The sequence below is a fragment of the Castanea sativa genome, chromosome 6 (assembly GCF_040712315.1).
Source record: "Castanea sativa cultivar Marrone di Chiusa Pesio chromosome 6, ASM4071231v1".
Lineage (NCBI taxonomy): Eukaryota > Viridiplantae > Streptophyta > Magnoliopsida > Fagales > Fagaceae > Castanea > Castanea sativa.
Window position 1 is genome coordinate 42774001 of NC_134018.1, and position 13916 is coordinate 42787916.

A 13916-nucleotide genomic window follows, 5' to 3' on the forward strand; every position below is an offset into this window, starting at 1 on the left:
TTTTCTTTTTTTTTTTGAGAAAGAGAGTTTTAACCAATAACATCCATTTTTAATGATAATTTTTATCATTAAACCAAGATACCAATCGATTTTTAATATAAGCGAGAATTGAGTTTCAAATTTCTTATTCGTCAATCAGAGACTTTGAGCTTTAAAATTCCATGCAAACTAGGAATTCTTCTTATTATCATTGGCTAATAACAACGCAAACCATGAAAGTATCAGAAGTCTTTTTTTCATTATTATTCTGTTCTTTTCATTATTATTGGTTAATAATGCAAACTAGTTTTTTTAAAAAATTGAAACACATACAAGTGCAATGAAATTTTTTTATCAGATCATGGGCTACACTCCCAAAAATAGGTGCGCAATTTGATGGATTAGAATCCTCTTACCACTGGCCCAAAAATACACAGACACACCCCACATATGAGCGTGCTGCTTCGTTTACCTTGAATGTTTTCTCAGCAAAGTATAGAAGCAAGAATGGGGGAGAGGTAATTTGATTTCTAGTTTTCAGTGACAAGGGTCCAACTTTCCAAAGGAAGTACCACAACCCATAACCGTGTAGAAAAATGGGCAAGAGAGGCTGTCCAGTACAAAACTACTTACCCTAATTTAACAACAATCATGAATTACATAGGCTTAAATCCCAACAATTTGAATAACTTTACATTAATCATAGAAGCATGACTCTGTCAGTTCTTTCAGGGAATTCGGTTCCTCTTTAGCAGTCAGGATGATTCAAATTCAAAATGGGAATATAAGGAGATGAGAATGCAGTTTATATCTCAGGAGAGTGCACTCAGAACTATCACCTGCCACGCATACTAGCAGGTGATCGACCACCTCTCTCACTGCTGATATCATCTTCTACTTCACTCCCTTCTAAACATAGGCCATTATTGTTCACACTAACTTCAGAACTAGCATTGCTGCTCGTGGCAAGAGGAGAGTCTGAAACACTAATAGCTCTGCTTCGTCCAGGCCCAGACCTCACACTGTACATAGAGGATGCTGGAATATTTGTCATTAATGGCCGTAAATTATTTGGAATGCTTCGTCTGATATCCTGCTCAAGGGGAAACTCATATCAGAAAAATGACTTTGAAAATGAAAAGGAAAAAAATTCTGAGGATACAAAGTAGAGTAAATACTAAATATAGCACCAGTTAGCATGAATGTACACAAAAAAGGGGGATGAGCATGCTATGCCATAGTAACATTAATAGATTATCTAATAAACAAAGGTGTAAGATGCAAATTTTTGTAATATAGCACCAAAGAATCCAATCTGATCTGGAACAAATGCAACTTCCTATAATACGGAAAGACAAACATACCATATGCCTTAGCAACATTAATAGATTATCTAATAAACAAAGGTATAAGATGGACATTTTTGCAATATAGCACCAAAGAATCCAATCTGATATGGTACAAATGCAACTTCCTATAATACGGAAAGACATACATACCATATGCCTTATAGCCATATCTAGAGACTTCTTTGAGAGTGTTCTTCCAAAGCCCGAGCTGTCTGGGGATGAGGATGACTTCCCTGAGAGATTACCATGAGGAGAATGTTTGTCATCTTGCCTTGGTGGTGCCAGTTTACGCATGTTTATTACCCTTTCAACCATTTTCGTTCCAATTAAGACAGGGCTCACATTGTCATTAACTTTAGAATGCCCACGATTCACTGCTGGAACAGAACTCCCACTGGCATGAAGAATGCCATTCAAAGCCCTTCCTCTTGAAGGAGAGCATGATTGCCGTCTTGGTCTTCCATTAGAACTAGGCTCAATGGAGGACGATCGAGAGCTAGGTGCCCCAGGCCTACCCCTAGTGGCTGACAGTGGCCTTTCAGGTACTGATGTCCTTAAGTTCGGTGGAGCATCAAGTGAGAAACCAGGCATCTCTGACGGTTTCCATGGTCTGGACTTCACCGTTGGGGAAGTTCCACGTGATGGTGCAGGATTTCTTGATGTCGTTGGAATGGACTTTGAAATTGAAGAAGATGACTTAATTGGAAGAGCGGATACTGTCGGTGCACTTGATGGTGTAGACGGTCTACGAGTTGGTGTTGCTGCTCTTGATGCTGGCTTGGATGAAGGTAAAGTGGGTCTTGCAGTTGGAGTTGAAGATCTTGCTGTAGACCGCGATGGTGTAGAGGATCTCGCAGGTACTGTGGGCTTAGCTGCAGGAACTGTAGGCTTAGTTGCAGAAATTGTGGGCTTAGTTGCCGTAACTGTGGGCCTTGCTGCTGAGACTGTGGGCTTTGTTGCTGAAACTGAGGGCCTAGTTGAAGGTAATGAAGCCCTGGACGTAGGTGTGGAGGATCTTGAAGGTTTAGACGTCGTGGTCAATGTGGGCCGCCCAGTTGGTGTTGCAGGTCTTGATCCTGGACCCCCTGATGATGAAGGCCTGCGAATCCCAGCACTTGAAGTGTTCAAACCAGGGGAGGAGGTTGCTTGTTTAGATACTAAGTTGCTCCTTGTAGTAGGCTCTAGCTGTGGGTTTGCCAACTACATAGACAATGAAGGAATGACTTGGCAAATTGACTTCATGAATTCAAGCATAATGTTATCTCGAAAACGGAAAATCCTAAACAGTATGTTGCCTCGCGGCCATGAAATTCAAATCACTGACATAAATATAGAAGAAGCATCATCATATCTAAGTGAAACTACAACAATTTTTCAACTTCAATAGCAGACAAGGTCTTAAGATCGGTTAATAGTCGTAAACCTTAGATGTGTTAGTACAATGTTAAGTTTCAATTTAAGCATTCCTGAGACCACCCTGTGAGACATGAAAGTATTAACGGGTTCGAATAATTTGAATATTTGGTAGAATGTACATGTGACATTCTGATCCACAAGTAGCCTTCATTTACTGAGTATAAAAGAGTAACAGAAACTTTAGAAAATTTATGACTGCTCACCCTAGATTTCAGGGCAGTGGGGCGAGCCTTTGGGGTACCAAGCTGACTCATTACAGTCTTTTGTGATTCCATCTCCAAAGAAGGAAATAGAGGGGTACCAGGAGGCGTTAGAAGCCTGAAAACAGAAGAAAAATCAATAAATTCCAACTTAAACAACTCCATATGCAACTCGTTACAAATCTGTATAAACAAACCTAAATCAAATAAAACCACACACATAGAAGGAGCAGAGACAAACACAGTCACACTGCTCCATTATCTGTAACCATGAAAAGCACTTTCCATTTAATTACTAATGAATCTAAGAATTTGAAAGTGTTGCAACAAAAACTGAAACCTTTCGCTCAATAGGAAATCCAATGATAATATATGGATGCAGATTTAAAGTTAGGAAGGAAAATCCCTCTCAAGTTCTTAGAAAGATCATCATACAACATTGCTAAAGTTTATAACAAGAAAAGGGAAAAAGACACTGATTCTTTTAAGGATGAAAAGAATGCCTTTATTGTGATAATAGAATTTAGAAACACCTGAAAATGTCTTTTTGTCACATCTACAGCCTGCCCACTTCCATTGACTACACATGTATTAATAACTAATTTTAAAAAAATTTCTTTCTTCATTGTTTTCCACTATTTGGAACTGCATCCCATAATAGATGTTATATTCTCCCAAAACTCAAAACTAAAAGAAAGACCAAGGGAAATTGCTTAGAAGCCTGAGATAACAAATGGGAGGATGCAACCTACTCATAGAGAAATCTATGTCTAATTTGCAAGCGCAAGAGTTTAATATCTCCCTAATTCTCTATAATTCTATCCTGGCTAATGACAGCTATAAGCCACAAGAGAAAACAGAAACCCTAGTAAAATTAGTAATGCTTACTATACGAATCTAAAAGAACACAAACACATTACCAGTCATAGTCATGGAGGATGCAAACTAGTCATAAATGAATTTATGTCTAATTTGCAAGCGCAAAAGTTATAGTATCTCCCTAATTCTCTAGAATTCCATCTCAGCTAATGGCAGCTATAGCCCACAATGGAAAAAATAAACCCTAGTAAAATTAGTAATGCTTACTATATGAATCTAAAAGAACACAACCACATTACCAGTCATAGTCATTTTTATCATTTTCAGAATTGAGGAAATCATCAGCACCCGTCTTGCGTGTTGGTGCCGGTGTCGATGATGAAATATTAAATATAGGAGAAGTTCCGGGTTTTGATCCTACAATACAAAGAACACCAAATTAGATACGCAATAGCAATCATCTAGACCAATTGCATAATCTAAAATCAGAAAATTTCCATACAATTTAGTGGAGAGCCATTAGGGCTTATAAAATGAGCCAAGTATTACAAGTTCAAGATTGGTCCATTAAATTTTATTTCAAACACAATTACGCAAGCCAAACTCGAGCTCATTGCCGAGCTAGATTACACGTTCAAGCTTAGTTCATTTTCTAGTCAAACAAGCTCGAGCTTATTCACTAGATTCTTGATTAACTTATTCTTTACCAACCAAGACTACAAAATTAATGACTTTTTGTTTATGAACTTATAAAAATTAAACACTAATCTTGTTTGAAATTCTATTATTCGAATAAATAAAAATTATATTCACAAGCAAAATCAACCTTCTTGCAATTTCTATATTCTATCAGACATAACAAAAGCAAATAACATTGAAGTGAGAACACCAACACTACATTGCACTACATCAAAAGGGAAAAATGGAACAAATTTCGAAGAAATCATTACCTAATGGCGCATCGAACTCCTCCGAGCCATTTAGAAGAAGATCATTCCGTTCCTTCTCGCGCTTCTTCATCTCAAGGAACAATGCGAGCTCTTCTTCCTTCTCCTTCATCACCGAAACCCTAAGACCTCCCAATTGCTGTTGCCTCTGTCTCATCGCCGCTTGCATTTGCGACTCGTGTGCCCTAAAACTCCGATTCATCGCCAAAAAAACCCTAGCTCCACGACTCTCCAATAATCACAGATCAAAAATAGTAGTAAACAGAAGCCCTAAGCCACTAACCTAAAAAAAAAACCATAGCTTAGCTTCTCACTCACTTCTCCAACCACTGCCAACGATTTCTTCACCAAACGCACCGTTTTGAGTCATCATGAACTTCCTCCAAACAAAAACCAGCACGAATTAGATCTGAAATCGAAGCGTAAATTAGTGCATTCAGCTCGGATTTCTCCAAACTAGAACTTTGACCTCATATAAAGCCACAGACTTGTAGAAGCTCAAGAGAGAGACAAAAAGAGTGGAGTATATAGTATACTGGCTTCAGCTCAAGAAAACCGCCATTGTTGCAGAGCGAAGTTGAAGCTTTAGAGGAGAAGTAGAGAGATTGAGCTTGAAGGAACTGCCAAAAGTTGAACAGAGCTGAAGAGGAAGAGCTAGAGAGAGAGAGAGATCGGAGACTTCACAGTAGAGAGAGAGAAATGGAGTGGCATTAAATGGTAAATATGTGAGTATTGGGGTCCGAAATGGGGAGGTGGACCTTACAGCTCTCGTGGTTTCCATCACTTAAAGCCTACGTTTTCAGGTTGGGCTATTAGGTGGGGGTGTAATTACAATAACGCCCTGAACTATTATTATTTCTTAAAACTTTTTTTGAATTTTGAAACGGAGACATTGCAGTTTTGCCCTTGGTTTCTTCTATAACTCTAATTTATACCCTTCCATGTTTAAATAACAGCTCTCAACGTTTAAATACTGAAGCATGTTTTTTAATAACACTTTTTAACCTATATGTATTTTTACAACACTTAAATAATAATATTAAAAATCTCTAACCAAATAAGCTCTTAAATATTTGAATGATGTGTTACAAGGGTTGTGGCCCTTGTAGGTGTGAGAGGAAGGCTTTAAGAAAAATAACTAAATTAAATTGATAGATTAATATATTTAAGCTTAAACCATTAAATTAAGTGATGTCTTAATAGGTAGGGCTATTCATCATGGATCACATCAACCATGATCGCATCAAACCAACCATCAGCCTCCAATGGCAACGACAATGGTGGTTCCAAAACACCCCCCCCCCCCCCCCCCCCTCGGTGGCATACAAAACTAACCTTGGTGGTGTAGTAGTAAGCAAGAGATTTATAAAGGCCTACCAAACCGTATTGATATTTCCCTTTCAACCCCTTTCCTTTGATCTAAAATCAATCACATAAGCCTACCATTGTTACAAGTCACGCCTATTATAAATCCTCTTAAATCTATATAGATCAGCCACTCAAATTTTAGGCTGACTATCCAAATTTTAGACTGACTACTAAAGTAGAGATGGTTAAATCTCATCACTAACAACCTAAATAAGAACTCATCTTGAATAACTCAAATAATTCATCTTTCCTTTTTCATATTTCTTATCAACAACAACCATCGGCCATGTTGACAAAAAAGCTGTCATTGCTGACTTCAACTTTCCTACCTCTTTTGTTGCAACCTTTTCAGTGCAACAACGGTTCTTGTTTTTGAAATATCAATCTTGTCGATGCAATGTAAAACGCTTCTAAAATTTGGATTCTTTATAATAGGTCATCTCCTTAATAGGTTGTATCATATAAGGTGATTAAGGTAGATAATGATACATTTCTTAGTTAAGCATGAGTGGTATTAGAAATCAACAATTTTTTTTATTAGTTGTATAACATTTAAATTCTTCACGTGTAAAGCACTATATTAAAAGGATATTTAAATCAATCTGAAAAAAATAGTTATTAAAAAAAACAAGAAATGCATGTGAGAGGTGGTTACAAAAAATTAAATATTTTATTTAGATTCCTAAATTCGAACCTTTGTTTTGTATTTTAGGCGCGGTTTATACAATGGGAACTTGCATTTTAATGTGCAAGAGTGGAGGGAACTTCAATACATTGTGTCCTCAGCCAGTTTATTATCACCTCAAACAAGCCAAATGGTAAAACTCATCCAATCCATTCCTATTGAGCATCGGTTCCAACGATTGAGTCAATGAGTTTGTTTCTTGTTGCACGATTTATTGACGCGTAAAACATGCAAAATGATACCAATGTTCATCATCTACAAAGATTATTGGAATTAGGAAAAAGAGATTTTACCGATCGAGTTTATTATATCTTACAATTATTTATAAGAAATTACACAGCCGGTTTGATTAAGGAGTGAAGCTCCTAAGTGTTTACTGGTTTGCTTTCCTTAACTATACTGCTTTCCCGCTAAAGAATGCTTTTGTGCAGTCTTTAACACTAATGGCTTTGTACTAAAGGATGCATATGCTCTTGTGCACTTGTTAACACTAACCGATCCATGTCTAGCCTTTGTGCACATTGGAATCACATGAGCTCACCGGGGTGGAGCACGGCGATGAAGGGAGGGCCATGGCAGTCTGGTTTTTAAAAAATCTCTCCTCCATCTTACAATTTTTATTAAATATAAGATACATAAAATTTTACTTATTGGCTCTTACAAAATCTTTTTTTGGTTTTACCTTCGTTTATAAGGAGACTCAGAAGGGTTTGTATTGGAAAATAATAATATAATAACTAATAAAATACAGACTTTAATTGTGCCTTGACTCCCCATAAGAAATGCACAAATCAGATTATAGATTTTTATTGTAGCAGGTAAGGTTCACAAGGACACCAATTAACAAAACTTATTTCTTATTTGTAATTTAATTATATATATATTTATTTATTTATTTATTGATAATCATACATTATTACATATATTATATTAAAGTCCTCAAACACTTTTTTTTTCTTTTAGGACAATTTGATAATTGGTGAGAGGAGATTTTAATCTTCAATGTTCTATAAAAATACCATAAGTTTGCCCTCGAGTTTATGGTTTGCCCTCTCTCAATATCTGCCAAAAAAAAACAAAACCATTCTTCCCATTTCTTTTTCACATTTAATTACTTCATTAATGTCCAACTCGAAATCATCTTACTAGGAAAATAAAATACCTCCAATCACTGGCGGAGCCAGAGGGGGGCGAGGGGGGGCACCTGCACCCCCGACTCCTAATTTTTTTTTGTATTAATAGTCACATGGAGGGGGAAAAAAAAAAGACTTCTACTTGTTGAAACTTGAAAGTGACCAAACCACCCTATTTCACTATTTTTTTATTTTTTATTTTTTATTTTATATCATTATTTACACCATTTTTATTATTTATGATATTTTCCACAGCATTTTATCTTTGAATGATGCTAGGAATATTACAAATTTTACTACTTATGTCTTACAAATTGGCATGTCACCAATCACAAAAAATAATTTCAAACATTTATTCATTATATTTTTTAAATAACACTAATCATATTTTTACTCCATCAGTTTGTAAATTGTTTAGTAGCTATAAACTGGTTGTTTTTGTTTATTTATTTTAATAATATGAAATATATTCATATTTGCTTACAATTACTTATTTATTTTTTTATTATTGTTGATTAATGTTTTTTAGATAAATTTCACTTTTAATATCGTCTTTTGATTTTGCCCCCTCTAGACTAAAATCCTAGCTTCGCCACTGCCTCCAATCATCTTTGATCTCATTAGAATAATAAAAACTGACCCCATAATTTATTTTTTCCTGTTAAAACTGATAGGCAATGCTGCTTGCCTCAAGTCACACAGGTAGCTAATGGTGCAGCAGTAGCTGATAAGGGATGCACTAGCCAAGCCACAAGCGGCGGTCGGTGCGGCGATTCTTTGATGCAAGGTGCGTTGGTGAGGCGGCATTCTTGATGTGGTGAGCACTACACGGACCACGGGGCTAGCATCGAGGGACATGATTGACACGGCAATCACGGAATTACTTGAGGCAATACCACATCACGAGTTTTTCATCCAGGAATATTGAGGGAGTCAATTCCATAAATCCAGGGATCAGTTACACAAGGCTGCCACGTGTACATATTCTAGAATATTTGAATAACCGTTTTTGGTGCCAATTGTAGAGTTAGTTACTGTTCACTGTGTATATAAACAGAGTAGCTAGTGTTGTATTTAATTCATTCAATTCATTCTCTTGTATAAGATTTCAATCAATGAAATTCTCTCAATTTTATTTAGCTTTTCCAGTTTTATATGGTATCAGAGCCACTAGCATCTGCTAGTTGTGTCATTTTGTTCGAAATTTTCTTGCTTATCAAACAGAAATTACCTTGAGAATTTCTTCGATCCTCAGTGTCTTGATTTGTTCTTATTCATACTATTTTTCGAAGAATTCTTGTGTTTCTTTCAAATTTCAGTAGAGTTTTCATTCAAACTCGTGTGTAGCTTCAATGGCTTCTGTTGAAGGAAATGACTCTATTCATATGCACAATCAATCCACACAACATGTTCCTCAACCTAACACAGAGATTAACTCTCCAAATCAATTCTTCCTTAGTGCAAGTGAGAATCCAGGTAATATCTTGGTCACTCAGCCTTTATTGGGAATGAAGAACTATCAATCTTGGTCTAGAGCTATGGTTCTAGCACTAACAGCCAAGAAAAAGATAGGATTTGTGAATGGCAAGATTGGTAAACTTGAAATTGATTCACCTTTGTACGAAGATTGGGAAAGTTGTAATACAATGGTGCTTTCTTGGTTGATCAACTCTATGCATGTTGATGTTTCAAGCAGCATCATGTACTGTGAGACTGCGAGGGAGATGTGGCTTAAATTGCAGCGTGTGTTCTCTCAAGGAAATGGACCAAAGGTTTATAATCTTCAACAAGAAATCTCACAGATAACTCAGGGACAATTATCAGTAACTGAGTATTACTCTAAATTCAAGAAGCTTTGGGATCAATTGATTCATTATGAACCACTGCCAACCTGTACTTGTGGAGCAATGAAGATTCTGAGCATTGCACATGAGAAATCTTACGTTATGAGGTTCTTAATGGGGCTCAATGAGAGTTTTGAGACTGTGAGGAGTCATATTCTAATGCTTGAGCCATTTCCCTCAATGAGCAAAGTGTATGCTCTAGTTCTGCAAGAGGAATCTCACAAAGGCATTGGTCATGGTGCTGCCTTCACACCTAAACCTGATTCAATGGCAATGTATGTCAACACCAAAGGGAATGCAGGTAATAGAGGTGGTTTTAAGAAGGAAAGGCCCTTGTGCACTCATTGTAACATGCTTGGTCACACCGTGGACAAGTGCTATAAGCTTCATGGCTATCCACCAAGTTACAAGCACAAAGGCAAGCCTAATTTCAATGCTAATCAAGTGTCTTATTCCCAAGGCCAAGCTGTTGAAGTTTCTTCTAATACAGCTGCTCAGTGTCCTATTTCTAAGGCACAGTGCGAGCAATTACTTGCTCTCTTCAATTCAGGGGCTGATCAAGGTACTTCCCACCATGTTGCAAATGTCAGTACAAGTGCTGCTGTCTCTAGCATTCTTTCTGGAGCTCCTGGTGTGCCTACTGCAACTGGTGTACCTTCCACATCCCTTATATCTTCGAAAATGCAAATTCCGGCCTTGTTGATACCATGTCGGGTATCGATTCATTGCTTAATTTCACTCCTTCCTTGAAGCATTCCATTTTTCTGCTAAAATAGTTAACAAAGAGGTCCTAAGTGCCCGCGATTGGGTCACGGACACGGGGCCCGCGACCATATGGTCCATTCCATTACATGTTTCACCACTGTCACTGCTACCTTAAACACATATGTCAATTTGCCCAATGGTGAAGTAGCTACTGTTACTCATATTGGCATTGTCAAAATCTCAGAAAATCTTACCCTTCATAATGTCCTCTATGTCCCATCATTTAGTTTCAATCTTATTTCTGTCAGTCAACTTGTCAAGACCACTGCTTGTTGCCTTATTTTCTTTGGATCCTTATGTTTTATCCAGGACCTTGCTCATTGGAGCACACTTGGTATGGGTAAAGAATTCAATGGGCTCTACTTGCTGGACAAAACCATTATTTCTACACCTATCATTACAGCTTCCGTACACAACTCTCAAGCTCAAATCTGGCACTCCAGATTGGGTCATCTGTCCAATGCCAAACTAGCTTCAATAAAACAACATGATGTACCTAGTTTCATTTCTGTTGAGAACTTTAATTGTGCCATTTGTCCACTTGCTAAACAAAAACGCTTACCTTTCAATAAAAGTTCTCATTTGTCTCAATCTTGCTTTGAGTTGATTCATTGTGATTTGTGGGGACCCTTCTCAATTCCTACTATTGACCATTGCAAACATTTCTTAACTATTGTTGATGACTACTCTAGGTGCACTTGGGTTTATTTGTTAAAGCATAAATCTCAAACACAATCAGTTTTGGAACAATTTTGCACTATGGTGGAAACTCAATTTTCTAAGAAAATAAAAATTTTAAGGTCAGATAATGGGACTGAGTTTCTCATGAGAGAGTTCTTTGCTAAGAAAGGTATCTTGCATCATTTGAGCTGTGTTGAAACCCCTCAACAAAATGCAGTAATTGAGAGGAAACACCAACACATCTTTAATGTAGCAAGGGCTCTCATGTTTCAGTCACATCTACCTTTGCATTTGTGGGGTCATGCCATTCTTGCAGCAGTTTATTTAATCAACAGAATCCCCTCCACTACTATTTCAAATCAAATACCTTTTGAAGTATTATTTGGTCATCCACCTAGCTATGCCCACTTAAAAGTGTTTGGATGTCTATGCTTTGCTTCCACCCTTTCAAATCACAGGTCTAAATTTGCACCTAGGGCTGTCAAGTGTGCTTTCTTGGGATATCCTTTTGGGGTAAAAGGGTATAAGGTTCTTGATTTGTCTTCTAACAAGGTCTTCATCTCTAGGGATGTGATTTTCATGAAAATTCTTTCCCTTTTGTTTATGTTTCACCTAACCTTACAGATCCTTTTCTTCCTTCTATTGTGGAAGCTTCTTGCTCTACTGGTAATGATAATTTTGTTTCACCTATTTGCATTTCTGATTCTACCCCCTTGTGTTTTGATGATAATCCTGTTTCTGTTCAGCTTGCTCCTATTGATGTTCCTTCTCATCTTCCTACTTCTTTTAGTCCTATCCAGATCTCTCCTTCTGAACAGGTACCTATTTCATCTCCACCAGTTGTTTCAGTGCCTCCAGTGCCTCTTAGGAAGTCCACCAGGGATGTCAGGTCTCCTGCTTATCTGCAGGACTATGCTCGTACTACTATTGCAGCTGGTGCCCCTTATGATCTTGCTCAATGTCTCACTTATTCTCATTTGGAACCTTGCTATCATTCCTATTTGCTAGCAGTGAGTTCTAGTCCCAAAGAACCTATTAGTTTTTCTCAAGCAGTCCAAGATCCACTTTGGAGGGCTGCTATGGACAAAGAAATTCAAGCCCTTGAGCAAAACCACACTTGGGATGTGACTACCTTGCCTCCTGGTAAGTCTCTCATTGGCTGCAAGTGGGTTTACAGAGTTAAACTCAATCCAGATGGTAGTGTGGAGAGATTTAAGGCCAGGCTAGTTGCTAAGGGGTATACTCAAAGAGAAGGGCTTGATTTCTTGGAAACTTTTTCCCCTGTTGCTAAAATTGTTTCAGTGAGAGTCTTACTTGCTCTTGCTGCTGCTAGGCAGTGGCCACTACACCAATTGGACATCGACAATGCATTCTTGCATGGAGACTTAGATGAAGAAGTCTATATGACTTTACCACCTGGTTTTCACAGTAAGGGGGAGAGTATTTCTGCCTCTTTAGTTGCTCCTTCAGCTGCTCCTAAGGTGTGTAAATTAATTAAGTCTCTCTATGGTTTGAGACAAGCCTCCAGACAATGGTACACAAAGTTGTCAGCCACTATAAAGGAGCTTGGTTTTGTCCAATCTCAGGCTGATCACTCTTTATTTGTGCACAGCAAAGGGTCTTCATTCACTGCTTTACTTGTCTATGTTGATGATATGGTAATCACTGGCAATGATCATGCTTGTGTTGTCTCACTAAAATCTGTCTTAGATCAGAAGTTTGGGATCAAGGATTTGGGATCACTCAAATATTTTTTGGGTTTAGAAATTGCAAGAAATAAGACTGAGATTAGCTTATCCCAAAGGAAGTATGTCTTAGAGGTTCTTGAGGAAGCTGGTATGACAGGATGCAAACCAATTCACACACCAATGGAACAGAAGCTGAAGTTGTCTAAAGGCAGTGGAGTTTTACTTTCCAATTCGAGCCAATATAGAAGACTCATTGGAAAGCTCATGTACTTGACCTTGAGCAGGCTAGACATCACATATGCAGTCCATAGACTTACCCAATTCTTGGCTTAGCCAAGAGCACCACACATGAAAGCAGCCACTAGAATACTACAATACCTAAAAGGGACACCTGGACAAGGTGTTTTCTTCCCTACTAAATCTGACCTGCACCTTAAGGCATATTGTGATGCGGATTGGGCAGGGTGTCCTGATACAAGAAAGTCCTTAACAGGTTATTGTGTATTTCTTGGTGATGCCTTAGTGTCATGGAGGTCTAAGAAGCAAAGTATTGTGTCTAGATCCAGTGCTGAGGTAGAGTATAGAGCAATGGCTACAACCACCTGTGAGCTGACTTGGATTTTGCATTTGTTACAAGATTTACATGTTAAACATGATAAGCCTGTGTTAATGTACTGTGATAACCAGGCAGCACTTCATATAGCAGCCAATCCGGTGTTTCATGAGAGGTCCAAGCACATAGAAGCTGACTGTCATATTGTGAGGAATAAGATTTTTGAAGGAGCACTTAAAACCTTCTATGTTTCAACTAAAAATCAATTGGCAGATGTGTTCACCAAAGCCTTAGGAGTGGACAGTTTTTCCAGGTTGATCAAGAGGCTAGGTGTTATAAATATTTTTTCTTCTCAAATAGAGTATCCCTATGTAGATTCAGCAGAACAAGAAGCAAGAGCTATGCTCTTGAGGGGGAGTGTTAAAACTGATAGGCAATGCTGCTTGCCTCAAGTCACACAGGTTGCTGATGGTGCAGCAGTAGCTGATA

The 13916-nt window shown here is 37.8% G+C and overlaps 2 protein-coding genes across 2 annotated transcripts; one reads left to right on the forward strand and one right to left on the reverse strand.

Moving 5' to 3' along the window:
- Window positions 1-475: 475 nt before the first annotated feature.
- On the reverse strand, window positions 476-5441 carry LOC142641207 (uncharacterized). The gene is made up of 5 exons (XM_075815610.1): window positions 4714-5441; window positions 4063-4180; window positions 2948-3062; window positions 1479-2528; window positions 476-1072 (listed from the first exon to the last, which is right to left on the reverse strand). Exons 1-5 carry the CDS (start codon window positions 4910-4912, stop codon window positions 815-817), a joined length of 1740 nt encoding a protein of 579 aa, XP_075671725.1. The 5' UTR covers window positions 4913-5441; the 3' UTR covers window positions 476-814.
- Window positions 5442-9248: 3807 nt separating this feature from the next.
- On the forward strand, window positions 9249-13207 carry LOC142640000 (uncharacterized). The gene is made up of 3 exons (XM_075814115.1): window positions 9249-10454; window positions 10815-10913; window positions 11753-13207. Exons 1-3 carry the CDS (start codon window positions 9249-9251, stop codon window positions 13205-13207), a joined length of 2760 nt encoding a protein of 919 aa, XP_075670230.1.
- The last annotated feature ends 709 nt before the right edge of the window (window positions 13208-13916 follow it).

Coding starts and splice junctions, on each gene's coding strand:
- LOC142641207 (XM_075815610.1), bottom strand. CDS start 4,912: ATGAATCGGAGTTTTAGGGCACACGAGTCGCAAATGCAAGCGGCGATG. Junction 3,063..4,062: donor GATAAAAATGACTATGACTG/GTAATGTGGTTG, acceptor TTCTGTTTTCAG/GCTTCTAACGCCTCCTGGTA. Junction 2,529..2,947: donor CCACTGCCCTGAAATCTAGG/GTGAGCAGTCAT, acceptor TTGTCTATGTAG/TTGGCAAACCCACAGCTAGA.
- LOC142640000 (XM_075814115.1), top strand. CDS start 9,249: ATGGCTTCTGTTGAAGGAAATGACTCTATTCATATGCACAATCAATCC. Junction 10,455..10,814: donor CCTTGTTGATACCATGTCGG/GTATCGATTCAT, acceptor TGTTTTATCCAG/GACCTTGCTCATTGGAGCAC. Junction 10,914..11,752: donor CACCTATCATTACAGCTTCC/GTACACAACTCT, acceptor CTTCATCTCTAG/GGATGTGATTTTCATGAAAA.